The following is a 27,965-nucleotide window of genomic DNA, read 5'->3' as shown; positions in this document are numbered from 1 at the left end:
CATCACTCTTTTAGATAAATAACTATTGACAATTTTCCACTAGTATTCCTATTTCACTTCTGGACCATTGTTAGTACTACATTTTTTTAACATGAGCTATTATTTTACTTGAATATAATATAAGACTCGTTAAAACCTTTTTTAAAGCCAAATTTAAGTGCGGTTAGTTGCCAAAAATGTTTGATTAATTAATTTGCTTTAATTCCTCAAGGTTAAACAAAAAAACATCTCCATTTCCCTCTATATATTTTATATATCTTCACATGCTGTTCACTTAATTTTTAAGTTCATTGATTTTATATCCAAATATCATCAAAAATTAATCATAAAAATCACACATTTTAAAGTTGTTTCGTTATTTATAAATTTAAGCGGCATTTATTTTGAAATTTCACGTATCACTAAAAAGAGTGATGATATGAGTCTTGTAGAGATATGAAATTTTAACAAAAATGCATGTTTCATGCAGTGATCTTTCGTTCCAGTTCAATGCGTACATCATATAGAATTACCCCGCACCCATACCTTAAATGCCCAATTTATTATTCCTTCGCATCTAAAGCTCAAAAACACACGTTCAGTGCTTTATCAGTCAGCGTAGTCAGTTTATCAACTCCTATTTATTTCAAATTTAATCCGAAATTTAACTCTCTTCACTTGAGGAAAATGCTACACAGATGATGAAGGCTCAACTGTAAAGAACCCGGTTCAGTTTTGTGTACGAATTGACAGCAAAGTTACTTTTACTATGAATGTTAGCATATTTTCTCAGTCTTAAGCCTCAATTGTTTCCTATGAAAAAAGTCTATTTTATAAACATGTTTACATAGGTTATTATTGTTGACGAAAGGATAAGCCAGTTGCTGGAAAATATATATTTTCCCTCATTTTTGTGGAAATCACCACAATTATTACAGGTATGGTATGGTATTTGGAGGAGGCGACCGACAGCTGTGGTCATTTGCGCCATGAGGGAAGGGTAGGTAAGGAAGGGTGGAGAGAAACCTGGCGTCGGCATTAGCCTGCTCTTTACGAAAGGCGCCAAGGGGACCACGGCTTAACGTCCCATCCGACGGACGGAGTGTTGCGCTTGAAATATCCTCCACACAACATTCAAGCAGGGATCAGGTAGTCTCTGAAAATTCTCTGCCGCTGCCGGGATTTGAACCCGGGCCCTCCGGGTGGGAAGCCAACACTCTAGCAACCACACCAACCCGATCCCCAATTATTACAGTGAATTCACCTATCAGTAATGAATGAAATATGCCATTTCGGCTAGCAATCAGTGTTACTCGGTAGCGCCCGGCGTTAAACCCCGAGAAATTACGTTATGTATCTTCTACTTCGTGCGAATAAAATCGTTTGACGCCAGAAGTTTATAATATTCAGTTTTTTTTATTTTTCGTCAGAAAATTTTAAGGAATGAATAAAGCTTATTCTCTTTGATAATGAATACCTTTTAGCAGGTCTAAAAACTTGAATTAACAGTTTAGCATTCGTTAGCGTAATCTGCGGAAGCGTCACATTTCAAGTATTCTTGTTTTATAGAATTCGGGGGTAGTAAATAAGTTTTTTGTGTATCAGGTGAATACAGATTGGAATTTTCGAATATATTCATATATTTTCTTCTGTTCATTTGAATTTCGAAGGGTATAGTTATTCATTACATATTTTGTATTGCATCTTTCTTATGCACTAATATTTATTGAATACACTAATAAATCGCTTAAATCTAACATACTTATCTATCGAATTGTATGTATATCTGTGCAATTCAATATCTTAATTATGGATTTTATTTTGCCAGTTTTTCTAAAAATATTTTAATAGTGAAAACTTTTACTAATTTGAATGGCAAACTTTTATTTTACAGGCGTGGAAATATTTTTATTGTTAATTTAGGCGAGGAAATAGGTCCCCTATTAGGGTGGATTCTAGCATAGGCAATATAGACATAGGCTAGGTTTGTAGCATGGATATGGAGTTTTCTCAGTTCAACAACGGTATAGCCTCTCTTTTATTTCTTCCAATACCATAGATGTGCATAGCATCCATTTCTTATTCCCATATTTCCTGTGATGTGGACGCTGTATGAACCTCGGAAAATTCTTCCCTTTTGTGAATGCTCTCGATGCGTGCTCTTTCATGGAAGATAGCCGATTCTCAATGCAAAGTCCTGATTTTAGCGTTTTTTTCTCTTCTGAACAACGACGTATTCATCATTCCTACACGTTTTCTACGGTACCTAACCTTTTTCCCCCTTTGAATCACGAATAAGTGCATATCCTGCCGGCCCTGCCTCCGCAGTTAATCCAAACACGGCGCGGCAGGACCGGCTATTTGGTAATTAAAGTGCGCTGCGCATTCGTCTAGTGTCGCTCTGGGGACCGGAGCGCGTGATGGATGCCCCCCCTGAGCTTGTAGAGACTAGGAGGGTTTTCCTTTTGTGACACCTCGCAGCTTTCCGAGATGGTGTTGGCCAAGAGGTAAAGGAAACCGAATTACTCGTGTGGGAATTCCTCCTTCGCGTGGATTGCTAGCGAAATTTGGAATCAGGTTAATGATGGATTTGGGAGGAATTTCGAGGTGGGATCCTCACGGGAAGGTTCACGGTTCCGTTGCCGTCACAGGCTGTTTGCCTGAAACTTGGAGATTAGCAGGGATGGTAAATGTAACAGATTCAGCATGCGTCACCCGTGGAGATTCGCTCAGGAATAGAAAAAGTAGTTTGTAATGGCGAGAGTTTCGCTTATTTTACTAACTAAACTCATTTCTTCCCAGGAAGATGTTTACTTCCAATTACGGAGATATTTAGGTGTGTAGTTTTTACGACCGTCTATTAAACTATTAAATAAACCATTTTAAATATTTTGGTGATGTATCGATCAGACAGTTTTATTAGAAAGATCCGTGGCCAGTGGTAACGTTGTCAAACTTTAATGTGCTATTACTCTAAAAACATAAAAAAAAGGATCAAATCTCAACGAAAAGCATGTTTTTGAATGTAGAAAAGTAAAACTAATCTCTATAGTGCTACTCTATTTGTTCCGTCTATTGTACTTGCAACTTCTTTTCAGATAGTATACGTCCACTTAAAATTTCGATTGTCACCCATGTCTTTCATCATGTAGAATTATTTTTAACAGATTCTAAGGTAATCCAATAGATGGATACGTTGACCTTATGCTTCATACTAATTGTGATACCGTAAAAGAAATATAGTGCGTGATTTATCTTCGAGATTCTCATTTGACAAGCAAAGTATAGGGTAGCGAAATGGCTACGGAGAGTCGAAATGGGTAAAGAAATATTGAATTTATACTCAATGACTGTTGAATTCATAAAGGTTCACATATACCAGTTTATGTTTTCGACGTGTATAACAGACGCGCAAATTGAGCCTAAACCCTGTAATAATTAGGTTTAATTCCAACATATTAATCCAACTTCTGAAGAAAGTGTCTTCTCCACAAAAAATGCGGTGAGTTTCCGTTTTCTTGGCGACTTCTCCCTTTTGATATCACCATCGCTTTGTTTGTTAGAACAGTCATTCACTGCTTCCATTCTGACAAGTGGAATAAAAACGTGAATTTGAATTGTACATCTTTGTTATTAAAAAAATAGCACTTAAATTTTGGTAAATTATTCAATTTCCCATGCTAAAGTTATGGTAGTTACAAGTAAAAAAGTATATTAAAAGATTGAAGATATTTAACCCTTAAAGGTCCATAAATATTGCAGCCGTTAGATCGCATGACATATACGTTTTTAGGCTTATATTAATGTGCAGATTCCAAAAACATTTATATAAAAGCGATATCTTCTATAGTTTCTGAGATACAGTCTGGGACAGGAAATAACACAAATCCTCGCTCCCTTTTGGTCCATGGGGACATATGTGTCACGTGACATAAAAAATTGATTTTGTGAAAATAAATTACAAAAGCGGAGTTTTTCGTCCTAACTCCAAAGGCTAGGTACAAATAAAGGATGAACCGAAAGTCATGTTATAATTGACCTTCTCTTCGATTTGTTATAAACGATCGAATTTACACATCGGAAACAGTATTTCATGTTAAAGTTCTTAAAAATGTGGAAACAACAATAGCTAAAGAATATCACTGAAAGAATTTAAAATTAGAAGCCAATAGCCTATTCTTCAATAGAACCAATTCTTACAATCTTATTTAATTTTTAGATAATGTCACAAATCTAGGACATGTATGTCCCTTGGATCTTAAAGGGTCAATTATAAAAGTTGCGTCATAATATTGGGGTGAATCCAGTATCAGTGGTGTTATTATTTTCGTTTTAAAACTTTCAGCAGAAGATAGAATTTTTTATATCTAGAAATAATGCTCTCACCATTAATCTTGTGTCATTACACGCATTAGCATGTGATTGCAATCTACTCTACGACTAAAAAAATTATACCTACCTAATTTGATATTTTTCACTTTGGTGCAGCAAATTGGATAGATTTTTTTAGCGGACGTGGAGAAAATTTAATGATTTTTTTTATTATTTCGCCATTGATCAACGTTGTTTGAGTGACTATAGTTAGCCTGCTGTTTTTTCAACCGGATCACTGGTGCTGTGGCAGTGCTGGCAGGTGACTTCTAGGTTTGAGATGGAGGAATCAGAACGTGCGGTAGCCGAGTGAAAGGAAAAAAAAACGGAACAAAAAAACTTTATCCTGACTTGCATCGTCGGGAAGCTGGAGACAAACCAGGTCGTCCAAACGCCTTTTCAAGCGAGCAACGAGTGTCATTCGTTCCCCGCCTCCGAATGAGAGGAATTCGTGAGGCAAATAAAAAAGGGAAAACGGAAATTTTCTGAATAAAAGCATTGAGTGGGGTGAGATCTCTTTCTCTCCGGGCCGGGTGGATCCCAGTGGAAGTGGGACCAGTCAAATAGGGCCATTCCGGGCACAACTCGTTGCGCCGCATTTGACCCTCCCACTCCCGCCCAAACAATTGAATGTGCTGAGCGCCAATGGCGAACTGTGTCGCCGGCTGCGTCCGGGTTGAATTCCTGACACATCTGTCATTCGTAACCCCCGTGACGTGCGCCCTCTTTCCAACGACTGATTTTCTGTTCTATTTGAGGGAGATGTACCTATAACCGCGAGGGTTCACCATTCCGGAAGGCCTTTAAATTTACTTTAATCTTTAAATCCAATTAAATTTGGTATCTTAGCCTGGGGGATTACTATGAATGCCTATTTTTGAATGAAGAGAGATATTGAGGATAAAGGTTATACATAAAATATATGTCCATGGTAAAGTTCCATTGGTACATCTCGTTGTTTCACAACTGAGTAAGACATTTTGCGAATAATGTGGATTAATTAAAACAAAAGGCCATGAGCAAAGTTGATGCCATTCTCATCATTAATTTATATATTTTGTGTGCACTTAATTTCCCGCTCTACCAAAATCTTTTAAAAACTGAAAATCTCACCTTGAATGGTGATAATCGTTAGCCAGCTCAGCCAGAAAAGTTGAACTAGGACTCATAGCAACACTTGCCAACTATAAGAAAGACGACAGATGATAAGTGAAATGCGTGTGCTGTATTCAAACACTAATTATTCAATAAACAATTTTTATTCCTATAAATCTAATTAAATAACACATTTGAAAAATATGTTTGTGGATATCTTACCATTCTACTAAATGAGTCTTCTTCACGCTAACTGATCGTGTAAACCTTTGAATTAGGTGTACCTTTTCTATTAATCGGAGTAAGTTAGACGCACTGCGCCATAATTTATCTTCGTACATCCAAATTAAAAATTTGACAGAAGTAAAACTTTTAATATGCACGGTAATATACATGTATTAAGTTTCTTTTTAAGTTTGGTCACTGAGAGTATATAGTTCTTTTCAAACGTTAGTTCAGATACGGAATCTCTCAGATAAAAAACAAAAATTCCCTACTTCACAAGTAATATAACTTTGGTTTATATGTGATTTGTCACTTTATAATTTATTCTTTGAATATTTTTTATCGTACGTTTCGAAGGCGCATGAGCAAATACCTGTCGACTATCGGTTTACCAGAATCAAGTAAGTGATTTTCTTGTAATAGTGTTTTTCCGGTATGTCCTACATTCCGACTCTCAGCTCACAACGTCCTCTGGGGTCAAGGTCGCCAAGGTTGACCCAGCCTTTATTCTAATGGATTGTGAAACGAGAACCGGAGAATTTGAAGAAGGGCTTGCCAACTTAGAATCGGAACGTTAGATCACGGCTAAGGGGATCTGTGGATTTTCCTTGGAGATATTCCTGCTCTTTCTCAGCAAGCAGGGAACCTCAGAGGTCCCGAAGCGTTTGAGAAATCACAATTGATGCATTCTTGAGTGTTTGATCTCGTCCTCGTTGCGTCGACAGCTGCTATCTCTAAATTTTCACGAACACATCATAGTGCCGCTGACCCACTTGCAAGCTCTAGTCCACCCTTTCCTATCCCGTGGATTTTGTATTCTAGCCTAGATTTTCCGAGTGGGGCTAAGGCCTTTTGTGTACGTCTCTTCGCTGCACCTCGGCCGCCAATGGCGTTACGCCTCGCGGAACCTCGATAAGGGTCTGACGGTGTCCTCTTTCGCCTTTGTCAACGGCACCCATGTCAATGCCTGATCGTCGGGTTTGGTTTTCCTCGTACTTGGCCTGGTTTTCGCCGAGGAATTTTCTGATCGGAACGTGTTTACTCTACATTCGATCCTACATGCTGCTATATGTATTGAAGAGATGACTTTTCTGCGCTCGTTTGGTAGGCAGATGAGATTGATAATCTTTACGGTCGAAGGTCTCTTGATTGGATAACTTATACTTTTGTCAATTATTTTTACTTTTTTAATAAAGCGGCCCTGGAATAAATAAATAACAATCAGTATCGTGATGATGATGATTATTCATCAAAATCCGGTTCGCTTTATTTATTAACATAAAAAAGAAATGGTAAATATAAAAGTTATCTAACCAAGAAACATTATAATGGAATGCCACACAGTTATAAATGGGTAGGTGAATTTATTTCGTTACGGACCATTTCGGTTTTGAAATATCATGGCGGCCGGTGGCTGAATACATGCATGTAAATAAACGTGAAATAGAATGTTACGCTACTTTACTTGGCTAATTACAGCAGAAATGGCATTTGTTTGTCATTTTTTACTCCATAGAAGAAGAGGTTGGAACTTATGTTAACAGTTTTGTACAATAATATAAATCCAGGTGATGGTAAATCACCTTAAGATGAAATGTTCTTCCCTCTCCTGTCGCTTTTTGTCATTAACGTGCAAAGTGAACATTTCGGAAATTAAAAGATCTCGCTTTGCTTTTCCAAATCCCTACTGCATTCATAACGTACTCATAATTCTTTCTTCATTATTAGTATACATCCCTCCTCCCAGGGGCGCAGCTAGGAATTAAGGCTAGGGGGGGGGGGGTTTAAGCACAACTAGTACTGAGGAATATAGGGGTATGAAATACCCACCCGGGTAAGTGGAGGTGCGGGTGCCCTCCCCTAGATAAATGGTTCAAAATGGTGAGTTTTGCGGCTTTCGGAGGGATATTTTACTAACCCTTACACTATTCTATAAATAAAAGTAATCCAATTTTGTGAAATCGATTTCACTTAAAAATTTCTTTGAGCTCTGGTCGGGGGTATAACCCCCAAAAGCCCCCCCTCGCTGCGCCACTGCCCCCACCCTCCCGCAACATGGGCATATGTGACCTTGTGCTACCCTTTAACTCTTAACTTACACCCCTCTTAGCTGGTAATATTTTTTTTATTTTAAGCCAGCCATTACTTACTCCTTTAATTTTGATGGTTGTACCTGGTGTGAAAGATATGGTTGATTTTTCAAGCTATCGCATTGAAATATAATGTTAGATTTCTATGTACGCATAAAAAATACCTACATTTACGAATCTGGAGCATTGGGTACCAGAAACTCTTTAGTTCGATCCTAGGTCCAGGGTCATCATTTTCTATTATTGGCAAATTAAATGAATCTGTTAATGTAAATTAGTTTACAACTCCCCATCGCGCCTAAATGCCTCCACTAAATCTTTTAATCGTTCCTTCCACTAACTGTCTGTTTTAATTGTTCCCTCTCACAGCGGCCGAAATCAGCACATGATGATTCGTGTTCTTTTGTTCATGCATGCTTTCCCTCCCATCCAAATTACAAAATTAATATTCCTGCATTACATCGCTATGTTTAACCCTCTATTGGGCGCGTGGACCCCATGGGTTTCCCCTACATTCATGTGCCGTTTTTTCATATGATGGCATCATATACAGGTGATTTTCAGTAGCTGCACATAATAAGTTCGAAACACTCGAAAGGCTCGCATAGTTGTTTGTCAATAATCAGCACATGTTAGCATTAAATAGCGCGCAAAGTGAAGCGGAAGTGAGTGTGACGACAAGTGGCCCAGTTTTTTCGATGTTCATAATATTTCACGATTTTTCAGTAATTTTGCATTCCACTGTTAATTACAATTGTGTTCCCTAAAGACAAAAAGTTCACAAATTATGAACTGAGCCCAAATATTTCATCTGTAATTTTTTTTACAAAAAGTTGAAAACTCAAGGCAATAAAAAAATTTAATTTCGGCCATCAGTGTGGCCCACGCGCCCAACCGTGTAACAAAATTTAACGCCCACACTGAAAGATTAAATTAATAGAAAATAATCTTACCTCAAATATTTGCATATTTCATAAATGACACTTTTTGATTCAATTATGTGTTCTTTTAGTATAATGTAGCATATTTGTCCAATTTATAGAGGAAACTCTGAAATTAATTTACAAGTGTTTGCTTACGAAGTTTTGGTTAATATAAATACATTTAAAAATGTTGAAGCATTTCTATATTCCAAAGTTCATGTTTTTACCTAGATGCAAATATATTTGGAATTTTTTGGCCTGCGTGAAAATACATATCCATCAAATTACTCTAACAAGTATTAATAATTGATATTCCTGTGGTACAGCTGTTAAGCTAGTAAATACACTGCAGTGCGTCAGATACACTTTTCTCAATGTATTGACGTCCGTTAATTTCAAAGTAAAATTTCGTTTCTAATTTCACCTAAACAAGGAACTTTGAGTAACTTAGAAAGGAGAATTCTCAACCAATTTTCCCAATCCACATAATATATGAGGGGAGGAAATTGGTTCAGAATTATCTTTTATTTATTCATTTAATGATAGATATGATTATTATTAATTTAGAAATATCTTAAAAGGTGCTAAAACAGTATATCAATATTTGTATTGCTATGGCTTACCTTTTTCCTCCTGAGGGTCCTGTATCCCTTTGTTTTATTTGATTTTTCCTCAAATATCACCTTTTTCTGTGTATTTTCCATTCCCAGGGATTCACCGTGGCGCTGTTCTACTGTTTCCTCAACTCCGAAGTGCAGAACCACGTCCGTCATCATATAGAGAGGTGGAAAGCGGCGAGGACTGTGGGCTCGAGGCGAACATATTCCGCATCCAAGGATTGGTCGCCCAAGACTCGGACGGAAAGCGTCAGGTACCACCTACCCACGGAATTCATTCATTTATTCAACACCGACAAAGAGCCATTGGTTGATTCACTGGTTGCACTAACAAAGGACACCTCTGACCTAGAACGCTCGATACCACACAAAACCGCACTCGGAACAACAAGCAGTCGTAAACAAAACAGTGGTGTGCGTCATTTCCATGCAAAACGTGGCATTCTACCTCAAGTAACATTTTAACCCATAGCCGATTCTAGGAGAAATCAAATTTCAAGATTTTTTCATTTTGAAAACTTCAAAATATAACTCTCCATTATAACTATCTTGGCTGCTAAATATTTTGTCATTAAAATTTACCATACAAAATAATGGGTATTTTAGATATTTCTTAAATAAAGCTGAGAGTTTTAATATTTTTGATGCTGCTTAGAAGCAACATTGGGTTATAACGGGTTAATAAGGAGACACAAAGTAACAAGAATGCAGCAGCATAGGAAAGAAATTACATACAATTTAATGGCGTCAGTGTAATTCTCTTCATGATATCACTGCACTGTATACAGTTTATACAGTAGCCCGCTTGAGAACACTCAAGAGGCAATTACGTACTGCAGCTTGTAACAATCTCTCTGCGACGTTGGGAGTAAAACAATAAAGTCGATCAATAATGGAAAACAGTTCTTGTGGACGACGCGGAGCAAAGAATACGGGAGTATTGCAATGAGAATTGTAGGCGCTCCCGATGTCTTCACCTAAGGAACTTTAAAAAAGTGTTTACAATTATCATTTACCCTTCACTACTGCCGCGGAGTGATGTGAGATCCCCAGGCTGGTAAAATTTTTGTTTACTTCCAGGGTGATTTGGTAGCATCGCTTATCTACTTAGTAGCTTTAAATCTACTCCCCCCTCCCACCAAACTGGTTTTTGTCTATCTCACCCTTGTGAAGTGTAAACATTGTGCAAAGTGATGGGGAATCGCTATGTCCCCGCGCCACTAGTAACGTTATAGATGCCTCGTTTTTTTCATTGAAGTAACTACTATTGTGAAGTGAAGTGTTGTATATTACTTTAACTTTCATTTTGTTACAATAATTGAATTACGAGTACCCAGGACCTGAGTGAAGAGAAAATTAAATATGATTTCACGTTTTCACAAAATGCAAGGTTTTATCTAAAAATATAAAAAAATGTTAAATATTGAAAACATCAAGATCTAATAATCTACAACTGTTGAAAACAGTTTAAACTTTCAGAAATGCATGGTGCTTTTTACAAAATATCAGGAGTTATAAAGAAATTAAATAAATAATTCGGGGATCTGGCATGTCTCCTCGCCAGTACCAACGTCCCAAAAAAACTGCCCCAGTAGTTAAGAGTTGACTATATTTGTAAAGTTAATAATAATAATAATAATATTTAAGTTACGGAGTAAAGTGACCATTATAGGCTATACCACTCACACAACAGTAGCACTGGTTAGTGCAGCTACACTATGCCACCGTCTACTGGCGTTAGCAGACAATTGCGGAGTTTTGCATGGACATGATTCACAGCACTGTTTTATGTCTGTTTGTTGCTCCGAGAGCTATTTCATGCAGTTCCGAGCGTTAGAGATCAGAGTCGTCTCCTGTGAGTGACATTTGATGCATTATGTAAACAGCATATTTTGTTTGTGTACCACTTCCAGGCAGGGGAAAAGCGCAAACGGTCTAGGTGTGAATGTTCACTTATCCAGCCTTAGCTTGCATTTAATATTGATCACATTCGGTGTAATAGGTTTACTGTACTACTGGGCGTAGTGGTCGACCTCTAATTTTTCCTGTTAAAATTTTATGTGACCGCTTACGGCGCGGTGTAGTGGCTTACATACCTGGGAACGGTTCATTCACGACGCCTCAAAGTATTTGTCTCGAGCGATGAATGACTCATTGAAGCATTAAATACAAGACCCAACAACTCTCTGAACAAGAACGTTTAACAGAATAATCCCCCTGTTGAGAGTTTTTGCGAGTAAGTGGAGATTGACAGAGTGATAGACGCATCTCCCCGAACGAAAGGACACCAAGTACTATGACCGCTATTTCAGGGGGCACATAATGGGCACACACATTTCAGGGGGCACATCTCTCATAAAATTAAAAAGGTAATTTTTAAATGTCTAGATAAGTAGGTTAAATTTATTAACGTATGTTAAATATGACTTCATAGTTCTCAATACTCTTGTTGCTAGAGAGCTTCAAAGTTCGCAAAAATTACGAAATTCTTTCGCGCTACAAAAACGCACTGTGACGTCAGAATACGAGTAAGCAGACTCGCTCCATGGCAATAACGAAACAGTAAATACAATAACAAACATCTACGATGATACTGATTCAATAACTTGGAGGGTGTGTGAAAACAGTTGTGAATAATTTAGTAGTTTTACGGTGCGTGTACTGCACAATGGTTGACTCCGGCTTCGAAAAGACGCATTCTGGGCACATTCTGAAGTTACATTAATTTAGTAATTTTCTAATACTGTGGAAATCGCCGTAGATAAGGAGGATGAAAAAGTGGTACGCGCTATTTGTCAAGACTGTGCTGCATCTTCCAGAATGCATGCATTCTTTAAGCCTGTCAATTATTCAGGATAAATATTTCACATGACTGATGATGAAATTAACATATAAAAAAATATATTGTACAGAGAGATACATAGGTTTTTTTTAAAACTGGGAAAAAAGTCTACTCTCTACTGGCACCACATAAACGTATTGTTTACTGGACTCTGACGTCACGATCAGCAAACATAGCGATGGGTCATTTGGAGCGCAAGATTCAAAGACAATTTTCAAATTGGAATTTCACGAATAATACGCAGGTTAGATAAGACCTGCTTTGATTGCAATATTCTGCACGAAGACTATATTTTTATCGCATAATCATCCATTTCTAGTGGAATTCCCTATTGCTCAATCTGACTGAGGTACGAAGGCGCAGTCAAAATTGCGTCGTTTAAAGCCTTGAATTGCTAGAACGCCTGCGAGAATACATGGACGTGGCAAAATAGCCCCTGCTCTAATTTTGTCCGAGCATTCACGCAGATGCACATTCTAATGAGAAATTAATGCAATTTTAACGTGCACAATTACGTACCCCTTGTAAAACGGTCTTCACGGGTGAAGGCTATGGACACCCCACAACATAAAATCTCCTGGTTCGAGGTAGCCTAATGGGAATTAACATCCCCACTACCCTGATTGTGTGAATTTCGCACGCCTCCGGCTTAGTCTGGAATTTGCTCCACCCTCACCTGTCCAAACCACGTAAGGGTTAATCACTGAGTTAGAGTGTTAGTGATTGTGCCCACTCAGGTAGGAGGGGACGGCTCGCGTGAAGATTAATCCTCATGGCCTGGCTCAGGTCTTAGTGCTGTACTGCATCGTTATTAGTGTTAGCTCCTTGATTTTATGTGGAATAATCCAATTAAAATTCAAAGTTTTTAAGAGGTGTATTGCAATACGAAAAGACGAATGAGATTTTGAGAAATTGCATTTCTGTAGTATTTCTTACAATAAAAAACGAATTTATCTTTTGAGTTATGATTGTTAACTAGAGCATGATGAAACGTAGGTCTGGTTGCATCGTAAGTGTTAAACTATAATGCTCTGCTACTTTCAATCATCGGAAAGCATTCTGAAGGTAATGTTCACATTAGCCATGAGAAAAATATTCCTATTGAAAGTACTGCAAATGTCTCTTTAATTAAAGGGACGTTTTGGATCCCAGTGTTGATTCGGTGAATGAAAGAGTATGGCTGCTCGGGGTCCGTTCACAATGTTTTCCCATAGGGATGCCTTTTATGTTTGCCCAGGGTCCAGCGATTTTTTTCTGGGACAGCCAGTCCTTAGAGAGGAATCCAAACATCAACCTCTAATCGGAAATTGAAGCCTTTCCATGGTGGAAGATTGCCTTGATTCATTCACTCAAGTGATTCCCTGATTTTTGCAAGCACTCTTTGGCTAATTTCTGGTATCTGCTGCTTATCTGGTGGTCTGGTTTTACATTCAATTAAACTTTACGATACACTGACAGTTGAAACCTACTATATTATTTTTTTAATAGGTGGGATCCACCTTATGTTAAATTTCTTACATTTAATGCATACAGTCGATTCGTAAGTATCTCAGGAGTTAGCGGTTCTTTATGAAAAGCAAGACGTGTTGTGTTTGCATTGATTAAACATCATACTTACTACGAAGGTGTCGTATATTTACGTTCAGCATAATGGAGTTTGAAGCACACCCGCGGACCAACGTTTTTTTTTCGGTGAACATTTTAGTATGTGAAGAAAGTTATCCTTTGTCTTTCATTTAAATGCGCTTTAAGCTTCTATGTCACTATCACAGTTTGTGCGGCGTATGCTTTTATGCTCCAATCAAGTACCTTGAATATAATAATAATAAATATAATAATAATAGTAATATTATAGATACTTTATTCGGGTCTATATTAAATCCCCTCTTCCGCCTAACCAATAGTTAGTGTCAATGCAAACATATTTAAAACGGTAAACAAACGTTTACGGTACAAAAAAATATATAATAAATACTATTAGGAAATGTCGAACGAGATAAAAAAAGTACCTATACATGGAAATTTTGTGTATAAAAAAAGATTTCTGTTTGTAGGAAAAAAGAAGAGGATAAGTTAATAGTATCCTTCAGCGAAAAAACTCACTGCAGGAAAACGCCCACACAAGAAATGGCGTGAAAAACCTGCGAAAACCTGAGTGAAAAATAATATCCTGTTACATGCAAAATACAAAATAGTTAATGAGGTACATTGTAAACAAATATATTACACATGCAAGTAAGACATAAATATATACATTCAGTGATGCATATCATTTGGTCGTCATCGCTGCTCAGTGTCGTGTAGGTGTCGTTTTGGTCGGTTAACCAGGTAGCTGTGAAGTGAAAAGTGCTTTATGTTGCCTCTTCTTAAAAGATGCCAATGATGATGAGTTCCTATTTGAGGGCTAAGATTATTCCATTCCCTACATGCAGTAACGGTAATTGATCTGTTATGAATGACAGTAAGGTGATGAGGTATGACAATATTGTGATTCCCTCGTGTATTTGTCATGTGGACAGTGCCAAGACTCAAAAAGTCGCTCGATAGATAAGGAGGTGTTTTTGTGTTTAGAATGATATAGAAGAAAAAGAGTATGCTGCCGTCATCGAGTTTCAGCCATGATGTTTTATTAATATAATCGGTGAATACCGGAATATTCAGGGTGCCTCGGAGGCATCTATTTCAAAATACCATTTCTAGGGCGTTTCGGAATTAGAGTCATCAAGTAATGGACGCCATAGTCCTTAGGATTAGCAGCCATTTTGTAAGTAAACTCCGTGTTAAAAAATGATTGGCTGCTTTCAGGTTCTCTCCCGCGTCTGTTCATCTCAGGCGACGGCATGTTTCGCAAACGTTGCAGTTTGCTTCTTCCGCGTTAAAAAAATATCGAAATACTAGTACAGAAAAACTAAACGCGTGTGAGGAAAAAAATACTGAAAGGATTCGGTATTCATATTTATGCGTAATTCGGTTTAGAGTTTTGTGCGAATAGACATCTTTATAAAACAATAGAAGTGACAAACTATATATAAAAACATTAATTCTGCGAGGCAGTGTGATTCTAATTTTAAGAAAAGATTCAATGGTGCTAGACAGGAACATTTTACCGTTCCGTGCACATCTTGCCCTTATTTCAACTTCGTTGACACATTCAATGCCAGCGTTGCAGGCAATGCTCTGAACAGTCTCCTTTTTTCCTACCGGAAACGAGGGTTAGGTCAACAACATGTTCGAGGCAGCTATTTGTCCAGAGTAAGTTACGGCCCTCGTTCATTCAGAGTCGGACTCCGGAGCTATTTCCGTGCGTACACTTGCGAAAGATTTATTGATCCCTTGTGCGGAGAAGCAACCGTGCACATCGAGATGCTTATCTAGGATAATTGCGGCGTGGAAATGTTCAATTACTCTATTCACTAGTGTAATACACGCACATTTTTTTGTCAACCCCTTAATTGCTAACTTTATTCCTTGAGTACTAATGAAATATGCTGCGGGCAGTTTCATTAAATGCAGCTACATAGGAAAGAAATACATATTATGAAAATATATTTCATGTATGCGTTTACGTGTTTTTTACGCGTTGCGCGTTGGAAATAATTAATAATTACAATAATGGTTTTAAGTATTCTGATTATTATGGTTGGTTTGCATGAAGTAATTTGCTGTTCGCCCTGAGCCATCTGCCCAACAAACTTGTAGTTCTCTCTTCAGATTACAGTATGGCCCATCATCATCTTCTTCACTGGTCAGGAATCTTAAGATTGGTTTGACGCATGTCTCAAGTGAATCCTCATATCAGCTAATGCTTTTGCACCCACTTATTTTTTCTTATTCACATCATTATTTACCTGGTCCATATATTTTGTTCGGGGTATTCCTTTCCGTTCTTGCCATCCACTTGTCCCTCCAGGATTGTCTTCATCGGGCCATCATGTCTCAAGATGTTGCCTATAAGGTTGTTCCATCTTTATATCAGGGTTTTTGTGAGACTTTTCTCCTCTTCTACTCTTCCTAGGACTTCCGCATTACTAACTCGGACGTTCCATTTGATCCCCATCATCCCTCTGTAGCCCCACATTTCGAAGGCCTACGCCCTTGTTTTCTCCGTTGCTGTTATTTTCCATGTCTCCCTTCTGTAGAGAAGCATACTCCACAGTATTGCCCCCCCTGTTTTATTCAACCTAAAATTTTCTATTCTCTTCCTTTACCTTCTACAATTACATAGCTTTTTACCCCCTAACACTGTTTTAAATATCTCATCCACCTTCAGAACTAGCTCCATTCAAACCTCTATCCTCTTCATCTCATCTGGAAGCTGCCTCTCTTCCACCGCCATGTCTAGGTTTATCGTTCCCTTTTCTCCCCAACTCCCTCATCTTTTTCATTCTTTTCCATGATCACATCTCGAACGTCCCCAGTATTTTCATGTCCTTTAACTCTATTTTCGCACCGTAAAGCGCTGCACTTCAGATCAGACTCTTCGGGAATCTTTTATTAAAGTCAATTAATAATGATAATTATAATTTTTAATTAAAAATAATTTAAAATTAATGTATATATTGCATTCATATTAAACTTGACAGCATATTTAAATTAGGTCAACATGTCGGCCCGCCGACCTTATACTCTGAGATGCAAAAGTCGACATATCGGCCCTCCGCACAGTGGGCTAGAATCGGAAAAAGCTGGCCAAAACCCCAAAATCGCGATTTAAGTCCATTCTCCATGGAATGCACTCACAGAAAGAAACCTTTCAGTGCTACTCTTGCAGTTCCCAGCGATTGCATAATGAGAGTCATTCGTGGCAATATTTATAAATTTTACTTTCTGGTGATTATATTCTGTCACTAATATATCTGTTATCCACACATAAAAGTGAATGAGACCATATTGCATCCACCCGCTTGCCGCGTCGCCGTACTCTCCGCCGCCGCCGGCCAGAACCGGAGTCGTCCGAGCGTTCGAAAAAACGATTTAAAATTCGGGGTTGCAAATTGGTGCAAGGTTTGACTTTATATTCACAATATATAAGCTTCAAAGAACGACATGATATAAGTTACTTAGTGTAAGCCGGTGATAATGTCTACTTTTTTTCTACGTTTATGTAAAAAAATGGGTTGAAAACAGGCTCCGCTATTTTGTTATGTATCTATGGTTATTGATGAAACAAAATCTTTAAAAACCCTTTAAATGAAAGAATAAGAAGTTTTAATTTAGATGGTATAGCAGTTTTGTCGATAAAACTATTTATAAAACCACTGCACGAGGATAAAGTCGGCAATTTTCAGAAAAAATCGAGGGTGGTCGTTTTTCGCTAAATTTGCTCAACTTTGACCTCACATATATTGTTAAAGTGAAAACACAGGACCAAAATAATCTGGGAAGTTATGCACAATTTATTTGAAAATGTGTATGTGAAGTTTCAACTTCCTAGCTCAAAAAAATCGATTTTGAGGTTTTGGCCAGCTTTTTTCGATTCTAGCCCACTGTGCTCCGCGCCGCACTTATGTTTATAGTAAACCGAAGAATAAGAATTGGAGGAGACGCCTGTGTCGGTTTTCAAGATTCAATAGCAAACGAACAATGACCTGTTACAGTGGAACACCTATATCTCATAAGTATGATAAATTAATGTCATTAAATATAGCCTTGCATGATAAGTTCGATTGGCGCAGCTTGGTGTGGCCTTTCCTTTTCTTCAGAGAGATACCGTGTTTCCATCTCGTGCTTTAACTCATTATATCGCATTGAAGCCTTCAAAATACTTAAACGAAACTATAACATTTTACTGTGACTTAAGTTTAAGAATTGAATCTCATTATTTCTTACATGTAATATTTCATAATTGTTAGAGAGTAACATGTTGACAAAAATGTGGTCTACGTATCCTGACCAGTGTTTAGGTGACAATTACCTAAGATAAATGATTTTTTCCATTTAAAAAAGAACACAAACTGAGAGTGGTCAAGAGAGAGAGAGTGACGAGTCCTCTTAAGCGTATGTGAGCGAGAGTGTGTAATGAAGCGGGAGAAAGAGTTGTGATGGTGCAATGGGAAAGAGTCCTCTTTGACTCAGTCTAGGATTAGTTTATTGAGTTTACCCAGACCACGTAAAAGGTGACGGCTAACGAGGTTTACTCTGGCTTAAATGTCCGGGAGCGTAAATAAGTTTGTTTACCTTTCCATCCCACGCTCAAAAACCTCCGTGTGCTGTCAAACGGCTATTCTTTCTCTCCTTTTCCTCATCACTTTGATCACAGCGGCTTCCTCTTCTTAATTCCTTCGTCAAATTCGACGCTTATTCCATAAAAAGTCCTCTTTTGACCTCGTCGTAACGTTATTTCATAAATTTCGTTCACTTTTTCTCATCTTTATCGATATAGCTTGATTTTAATCAACTTTCCTTACTTTTGGTGCACCAAAACCGCGCACTATGGTTTGTGTCTCAAGTTTTTTCAATCGTTAATACTAGTACTTTCTGCAAAATAGCCGGATATCGAGTGCTCTTGGTGCATGACAGTGGTGAATTTTGGTTTGTTTCTTCACAGGGTCCCACATTAAGTTTCCGACAGCGCTTGTTTCAGAGTTCCAACGATCCGCCTCGTAACATGTCGAAATTAACTTTCATTATTCTGTTGTAGCATTCGATTCTACAGTAACTTACCAAACCGTAGCACTTGGAGTAACCTTCTTTTGAAATCGTTGCCTACTCCAATTTTTCGTCAAGTCCAAATTAATATTGCTCGGCAGTGATTACATGGTGAAATTGCACGTTTCGCTCTCATTTTTCTGTATGAAAGTTCTAAGTTTGCGGCAATTAGTCCTCTCCGTAGTGTAGCACATGGCGTTATATGAACTAGAAATTAGCAAACTCTTTATTGGTACTACATAGTTTAATACTTAGCGCTGAACTGTCTGAAATATTTAGGCACTACAGCAAATTAAAACTACATGCATTCTCGCGAAATAGATAACACCGTATAGGAGTGTAAGTTCTTAATTCTAACACGATATATATATATATATACATGCAATGTACTACGTATTTTGAGGCTCTCTCGTGTTTATTAAAGTTATCAGCATAATTAAAGAGCATTCACTTATAATAAGCATCTTGAAATTACTCTCGCAGTTGTTTTTTCTCTTCATAATCTCACGATGGGGATAAATGTGACTCAAAATGTGGTGCTCGCAGAACGAGATGACACTTAAGAGGAGATACGAATGCGTTTATTAATCATTATTCTACGAGAATACTTCAGATTATTTTTTTCCTTATATTTCTTATAGCTACGGATATATAAATTCAAGAGAAAGGACTTAAAAATGTGAATTAATAGTGACTGAATAAATAAATTCATGGATGGGTGGTCTTGGCAGCTTTTTTTACACTGAAACATTATGATTTGAGCATTTAAACAAGTACTAGAATTTATTTTCGTCAGGCAGATTTCGACTGCTGTAAGCTTTCGTTAGCTCTGTGAGGTTTTAATGAATATTTCATTTATGCATATGGAATTTATTACCAATTATTTTTTTTTATTCTCAAGTAAACGCTTGTCTTCTGCGTTAAATACCATAACCATAAGTTTTACCGCTCTGTGCATTTCTTCTCTTTAACTCATTTATTGGATTCTTTATTTTCTTTACTTTTATATCATATATAGGATAGTCTTTACGCTTTCTTTTTTCTCGCTTGCCTGGCATATTGAACTTTATAATGGAAAATGAAGACTTTTAATATTCTTAACATTTCATCTAAATAATTACATCCAATTTAAAATCGTGTAATGCTATTGGTAAATGTTTTAAAATTTTGTATTTTTCTAGCTTTGATTCGCTACCTGCCTAGAAATAAAATTATCGTAGGAGCTCTTCAGTATCGTATTTATGGAGAAATGCTACTGATATTATTTTTGGTTAAAGAAATACTGATAGAATGAATTACCAAGTATTTTGTTTCTGTGTCTATTCAAACTTATAAAAATCCATTCCAAATATATGAGCATTGTTTAAATAAAATTTGTATGCCTTCGTGCTTGTTTATTTTTGTTTAGCAAATTTCTCTAGTCAATAACTCGGTGTTAATCCAAGGCTTGTAAATAATCTGTGAAGCATTTATTACAGGAGAAAGTGTGTTTGTTTCCTCTCCATTATCTGACTCAGGCCAACCTCTAAGTCTAATTTTGTCAGATTTATCGTTCCATTACCGTTTAATCCTGTAGAGAAGACTTTTTGCTCTTGGAAGGGTGGAGTTAATGGTCAATTACTTAGCGGACACTCCACGTTAAATTTTCAAGCTCCAGAGAGGCATGATATTTTAGGCACGTTTCCCGCTTTCCTCGAGAACTGCTCTTTCTTAGGTCCGGTAGGCCGGAAAAATGGACTACAATTACCGTCATTGAGCTCACTATTTTTCGTGACTTTGTGGTCATGAAAATAGCTTAAATGAAGTCGGCATTAAAAACTCGGTGTAAGAAACGTGCTAAATTTCATTTTATAATTCCATAATATATATTGCTGGTGAACCTCATCAAGTGGAGCCCACAACATATAGTTATTTCGCACTGCATTTTCTGGAAATTGCCTTTGGAAATACGTGATTTATTCAGATTTTAATGAAAATAATTAATAATAAGCACGCGAAAAATGTTTATTGGTACTAGTATATATAAATATATGTCGCTATGGTAAAAACTGATGTAATGATCTTTATACTTCAATAATCAGGATAAAAACAATACAAGCTCATCGCCGGGCGACCCTGTAGAGTTATTACTAAATTAATTCTGTAATTGTTGAAAAATTATCTAAATTGCATGCCTGACTTATATCGTCTGTCCTTGTCACGAATTTCACAGTTTAAATATAATCACCATGTAAAATGTTTATGAAATGCGTAGCAGCAATTTTAATCTCCATTTTAAATATAGAAATTGTGCATCTAAGATCATACACAATATAACATAAATTTTCAAATTAGAGATAAAACCAATTATTAAAAAAAGAAAACCACTCAATATAAACTGACAATTTTTAAGTGATGGCACGTTTCAAAATTGGTAATTCTTGTGAAAATACATCCGTCGCGCTGATTAATGCGTCTTCATCATGGTATTCGGTTTGGTCGTCATGGAATAATACTAATAGCCGTCCTCCAGTAATTATTTCTACGACTTACGTTCTTTTCTTTCAAGTTGGAAGCTCAGACGCATCACTGTACCCAATGCATGTTCGCGAAATTCCACAGGTGTTCGTAGTAGGGCATTGAATACTTTGCCGCAACTACTGCAGGAATTATATCCTTGACCATTGGTGTTTCGAGGCTTTCTCTCGAAATGAACTGTATCATGATGTTGGTGGTGTGAGGTTAGGTGAGGCGGGAATTTCAAAGCGCCTCACGCTCGGCACTCTTCTTACAGTTCGCTCAAACCCTCAACCCAATAAAATAGCACGCTCCCCTTTATTCACTCCCATTTATGGGGTGGAGTTAGCTCTGCTTAGCGTCATTTATTCAAGGAGGGTATTGATTTTATTCCATAAATTTCTTCTCATAAATATGCATCTGTTACTAACGCAATATAATCATGTTTGGGATAAGTTTGTTGCGTTGGTTAGAGTGGTACCACCCAGTGGGTCTCTGTTCAAACTCTGGGGGTGGCGGAGATTTTTCAGAGGCCGTGCGATCCCTCCTTATGTGCTTCGCTGAGGAAGTCCATTGGATGGGACTTTAATCCGTGGTCCCTTTGCACATTAAGTTCGCAACAACCTGATGCTGTTACCGGGTCTCTCTTCACCTGTTCTCCCTTATCATCCCCTCTTGGCGCGAATAGTCTTAGTTTTTGGACGCCTCCTCTAAATATCTTACCTATCATATATTTATTATGAGAAATGAGAGAAATAATACTCCAGACTCTGGATTTTGACGTTATTGTTAATTTTCCATTGAATACTATACCTGTAGTCTTATCATTTCATATTTGGCAACGGGCATATTTCATTTTGAGAAAAGTATCTTTTACTCTTCTGAAGCTTGAGTTCACCAAAAGAGCTTAGACACAGTCCGTACTTCCGCACATCATGTACCCGTTAGTGCGAAATTCTCTCTTTCTTAGGTATGTTCTTCGAGGAGTGAGTAGGTTGAGATTCTACCGCGGCTACTGCTCGTGAAATCCGGCGAAAGTTTGGGTGCTTGTGGTGTGTGCTACGCGGAATGAACTGGCACTCCTGTTTTGAGTGAGGTGAGGTGGGGGATTTCAAAGCGTATGCCGCTCATATTTCATCTCAAACGTGTGCCCTGCCACGGGTGTGGGCGCGTAGCCGAGGCAGGAAATCTCCGCTTTTAGGTGGCACTCGCTTAATAATGCCCCCCGCTGACCCATTCTTGCGGGTGCAAATCGTCCGCTCGAGTGCTCTCCCCTCTTGTTACCCTTAAAGGTGGGCTCTCAGTCGGATAAATGCGAACTTAGAAAACTCATGGGTCAAGTCATGAATTTATTTCCAAAAGGTACCTTAAAAATTTTTAATGGGATTCCTTCGTTCCCTGAGTTTGCGTGTAAGGCAATATGTGAAACGTAAATTACGAAAACATTTTTTGCTTCAAATTGTTGGCTTATAAATTAGCGGGAAGTATCAACCTCCTTCAATAAATTTAATATATTTTCGTGATCTAATATTGGTTTGAAATTCAAGCTATAGTTTTTAAGCAATGCCAATACGGGTTTTTTCTGTAGAAATTGGTAATTTACAGATCATTGGGTGTAAGTTTAAATAGATTATACTTAAACAAAATCAACCATTTGAGTGGGAGTGATGCGTTTTCTCTGTGAGATATACTATAAATATTGGTTAGAACACCTATTTTTGATTAACCTACTTAACGCGTTTGTTCTCGCAATGAGAAATTTTCGGTTGTTTCCCTAGATTTTTCGCAGGATGTGCTTATTCTCTCAGCGTCATTCCTATCGTCTCGATGGTTTTTGCGAGGGAGATACCTGTCATTTTCCGCTTTTTGGGCGCGTAAATTTCCAGCGTTTCCGTTTTGGAATCATTTTCTACCAAGCCTCCGAAGTCCTTGTCATCTCCTCTTCGTTATTTTCAGCCTTTCAAAAAGCATCCATTGGGTAATTTCAGTGGCGTAACTATGGGATGTATCCCCCCCCCCCCAAAGCATCAAATAAATAAAAAAGTTGTTTTAAAATTGTTCCTTGTTTTGAAGCATAATGACCGCATCTGCTTAAATTTAAATTTTAGTTCCAAAATGCTGTAAAATGTAAAATCAAGCATGTCATTTTTCAAAATTCCCCCCCCCCCCCCAGGCCATTTCATCTCCCCCCCCCTAAAGCATATTCATAGTTACGCCACTGGGTAAGCCGGTAGCCGGAAGTATTACTTTCCCACTCTCCCATTCGTTATTATACCCCATATTCAATGTTATTTGAGACACCATGGATAAAAATTTATTCATGTAAAATTCGAATTTTTCCTCGCTGTTTTTTCCAACATGTGTGTTTTGAAGAGTTGTTCAAGTTTGTGCATATTTCCAAAATTAATAAGTGAAAGATTTAGACCCTCGCGCGTTTAATCTAAGTCGCGAGTCCAGGCTCACCCGGAAATCTAGGGCATAGGGTTTAAAAGTATGTTAATAAAATAAAATTTAGTCTACAAGTATACGATTAAAATTCTTGTAATTTGGAGAAACTGTGGCATTAGAGATATATTTATTATTTTAAAGAATTGAATTCACAACTATCAAAATTTTCTATAATCGATGATAAAATGGATCAACCGAGCAAGTAATGAGGAAGTGTTGAAAAGAGTGGGAGAAAAAAAATTCTAAAAACCTAAAGGATGAGACGAACAACTAATTTGACCACAACTTATTTCTCCTTCCCTTCCACCTGCCCTTCTACGATAGTTTCATCAGGCCGAAGATCACAGAAACAGAACAGAATCTGTGAAACCGAAACAGAACAGAATCTGTGAAACCGAAACAGAACAGAAACTGTGATCTTCGGCCTGATGAAACTATCGTAGAAGGACAGGTGGAAGGGAAGAAGGGCAAGGGACGGAATGTAGCATGAGTTATATACGACAGACTATAAAGGATTTAAAAGACAAGTAATGCGTCTCTATGAAAATCCTAGCGGATAGGAGAGAGGAATGCAGAGGTGCATCAAACCAATCTTAGGATTTTTAGCATACGATGATGATATGCTTTTGATTTTTCGAAGTTAAACACCATGTTTTCCTTTAGAAACTATTATTTAAAACTTGTATCACCAGCAATATTACTGTAGTGCAAAACTTTCAAAGAGAAAAAAAACCATTCGCCTTGACCGGGATTCGAACCCAGACGCTCCGAATTCCGGACGAGATCTTTATCAGAGTCTTCCAAAAACCTTAAGGAGAAGACGCGACAACTCCGTTGGCCGCATTATAAAGGCCGTTTTACACGGGGCGCGGAATTGCGCAAGTTAGAGCAGCATTAATTTCTAAAATGCGCGAATACATGAACGAAATTAGAACATGGGCTATTTTGCCGTCTCGCATCCACGCATTCTCGCATGTGTTCTAGCAATTCACCGCTTTACACGACGCAATTTTGATTGCATCTTCGCACGTACGTCAGATTGCGCAATGCCGTGTACCGTGTAAAACGGCCTTAAGACATGGTGACTTGTTGTAAACAATCGTAAAGGGACCGGCGGAAGGGAAGAAGGACAAGGGACGCCCTCGAATGAGTTACGAAAGACAGGTTGTAAAGGATTTAAAATAGAAGAAATGCGTCGATATGAATATGCTAGCGGATAGGAGAGAGGACTGGAGAGCTTCCTGTCACACCAATCTTATGATAGATATCTGTTTTTCGTGCTAATGCCGCATTGACTCATTTTGGTGGACGAGAGTTTCAGGTGCATTCTATCTCCCGTCCTCGGTCCAGAATCAAGGCCCGATCAATCAATCAATCTTTTGGACCCAAATACGGAAGCTGGAATACGCCCGAAACTGTCGTCGTCAACGCGCCTGTTATCCGAAAAACAATTATTATCAATGTAATCACCGTGGAAGCCTCCGTACCAATCTTAGAGTTGATGACTAATGGTGACAATGAAAGCCTTCCGTCGTATAAAGTTGTTAAATTTGGTTTGGACCGTGAACCCATGTCAATAATTATATTTCTCTGTCCCTCCGCAGGCTCTTCAGCCATCCAAACATTGCTCCCGGCTTCGTGGCGAGGGTCGGCTTCGCTGGGAAGGGAAAGAAGCGCGACTCCCACAACCTGTCATTGAGCAATTGTCCCGAGAACCACAGCGTGTGCAGTACGGTGAGCATCAGCACGCCCATGCCCGCGATCATCTCGCCGCCCACGCAGTACCTCGCGCCAAGGGATAACGACGCCTGAGCCATGGAGGCGGAAAATCATTTGGAGGGAAATCAAGTGAAATCAAACTGCGCGGAAGAAAGTGGGAATACAACCTGCCTACCTTCCTTACACTCATCCCCTTGCGAAGCAGTCTTTTGCTAAAGCATCGCGTGGGTGAGAATTCTTGGGAATGCGATGAATAGGTCAAAGGTTTCCGATCGTGGTGGTTCAGTTTGGAGAAGTTGGGTAACTGAGCTGTTGGCCCCAGGTTCGTACCCTGGGTGAAGCTTTAAGAAACCTTCGAACTCAACTCCTCTAAGTGCGAGGTAGACAAGGAAAATGAAGTGGCCTCTCTACCCTGAATTAGTACGGGGTAAGCCCTATCTTAACTTGTCAAAAACAATCTTTGGGTTGAATAGGTGATTGAGTGACCCGCTCAGCCATCTTAAATATACTCAAGACAGTGAATATGGTCCACCTCTATCTTGGGATACAGTCTATAGGAGGATTAAATTGTATTATTTATTTTGTATCCGATGTTTTGAGTGTAAAAAATATTTTTAAGATCTCAATGACTATGATGTGTGTATGTGCGAATGAATGTATTTTGTGACGGAAGATGATTGGACAGAAAGAACTTCCACCTCGTCATGTGACACGTAAATGATGTAAGTATTTTACGCGTTGTAGGTCTTTACCGCGCGTGAGGGAATGGACCTATGTTTTTATTTTTTTATGTGTTGGCTCACGTGAGGAACTGTAAATAATCTTCATCTCTCTCTTTTTCTTCTTCTGAATATTTCTGCATTTATAGTGTTGAGAAGCAGCCATGCAATTTATTGTGACGGAGAGAGCTTTGATGAACTTATTCCATTCGTGTTGACTTGCTGTTGGTAGATGGAAATGATGGCTTCTTCTCTGTGTTTTGTAACCCTGTACTGAGGAATTCTCATTGTGGAGGTGAGTCCATTTCAGGTGGTAAGGGCGTAGCTTTTGAGTGATCACGAATGCAAAAGTTTCGAAATGTTTACGGGTATTTCGGTGTTTGAGCGGCGATCTCAGCGAAAAATGTCAAATTATACATGGAGGTGTATAATGTGATGAGCCGTATTTTCTATTCTTGCTTACCCCTTCAATGTAGCCATATCAACGGTATGCATGCTATAGTGGTTGTACCATTGTAATTTTAGGCGAAATTTGGAAAGTTTCTGTGACATATATTTTTAGTTTCAGTTATCGTTTCATCGCTGCTTGAGTTATCATTGAAATTTCGCATTGCTTATGTATTGATGCTTTGATCCCCAGGAAATTTGAAATTCTCTGGTAACAATTCTGAACACTTGACGTGCCCGTACGAATTTCGAGACATTTCAATCCGTGTTTCTTTAGTTCAGTTGCGTATTCAGTTGTGTAAAATAAACACAATGGGTCATATTTCCTGTTTTGGAGATATGGTTTCGTTTATTTTTAAATTTACCGACTTGTGTACGTCCGGCCTAACTGAATAAATATTGCACTGTTAGAGTAATGTTAAACTGTATAAAACTTGACTTGTTCAAGATTTGGCCATATTTTGAAGGATGCACTTCAAAGCTCATGACATCGGTCTCAAGTCAGGCTCATGACAAAGTTCAGAGAGTATTTTATTTTTATGAATTTGGCTGGCAGTTGTGCATTCATCAATTTATAAATGTCATGCTGTTTGAGAGAAAGATTGTTTTTTGGGAAGTTTGAAACAGTATTTAAGAGAATGAAATCCAATTGCAATTAGGGATCGTTGCTCCTAAGAGGTTATAAGTCGTGCGTAACTGATGATATCGAGTATAGCGTTAACTTTCTGTATTTTATTGCTAATTCCTGTAATATAAATTTAATGGTATATTCCTAAATGATAATTTGAAGTTCAACTGAGATACTGTACGTCCTATTACTAAGTGTGAAATGTGAAAGACATGGGTATAATATGAAAATGTATTGCTATGGTCACTAATTCCCGAGTATGCGGGAATTTTTATTTTGAAATAAATGTGTATTTACATACATTTTGTCGAGGTTGAGTTGATTGTTGGGATGCAGTACTGTACAACATGGACACAAACCAATTTTCGATAATGTGCACAATAAATTAGCCGTTGATGTGAAAATATAATCCCTTTTTGTTTGAAGTTATAGTACAAAAACATATGGAGTGCCTATCTGTTTAAAGGTAAAGACAAATTCTCATCAGCGATTTTAAGGTTTGTTAATTATTATGTCACTAAAACCAAACCATTTTATTTCTATTAAAATATAATTTATTAATTGAAAGAAAATTATTTGGTGTAAGAAATAATCGAAATTTAAAAAAATGTGGTTTTACTTTTGACGTCTTGTATGACAATGGGATGAAGTGCCTTCTTTTTACGGCTTTTCTTATTCTTGATTCGCGGGTTCGAGTCCTGCCTATATTTCTCACCTC

The 27,965-nt window shown here is 37.9% G+C and overlaps 1 protein-coding gene across 2 annotated transcripts in view; it reads left to right on the top strand.

The window, feature by feature from the left end:
* The window catches only part of LOC124158978 (diuretic hormone receptor-like), a 326,846-nt gene extending 299,297 nt beyond the window's left edge, over positions 1-27,549 (top strand). Inside the window, exons 11-13 of one of the 2 annotated variants that reach the window (XR_006864891.1) lie at positions 9,394-9,554; positions 25,339-26,175; positions 26,322-27,549. Coding sequence is in view for 1 of the 2 variants with exons in the window: in XM_046534428.1 (XP_046390384.1) it covers positions 9,394-9,554; positions 25,339-25,546 (369 nt within the window). In the remaining variant the exon portion in view is untranslated. Of the gene's footprint in view, positions 1-9,393; positions 9,555-25,338 lie in introns of both variants that reach the window. The other variant, XM_046534428.1, reaches the window with a different exon arrangement.
* The last annotated feature ends 416 nt before the right edge of the window (positions 27,550-27,965 follow it).

This window comes from Ischnura elegans, chromosome 5 (genome assembly GCF_921293095.1).
Source record: "Ischnura elegans chromosome 5, ioIscEleg1.1, whole genome shotgun sequence".
NCBI lineage: Eukaryota > Metazoa > Arthropoda > Insecta > Odonata > Coenagrionidae > Ischnura > Ischnura elegans.
This window is presented reverse-complemented; position numbering and strand designations above follow the sequence as displayed.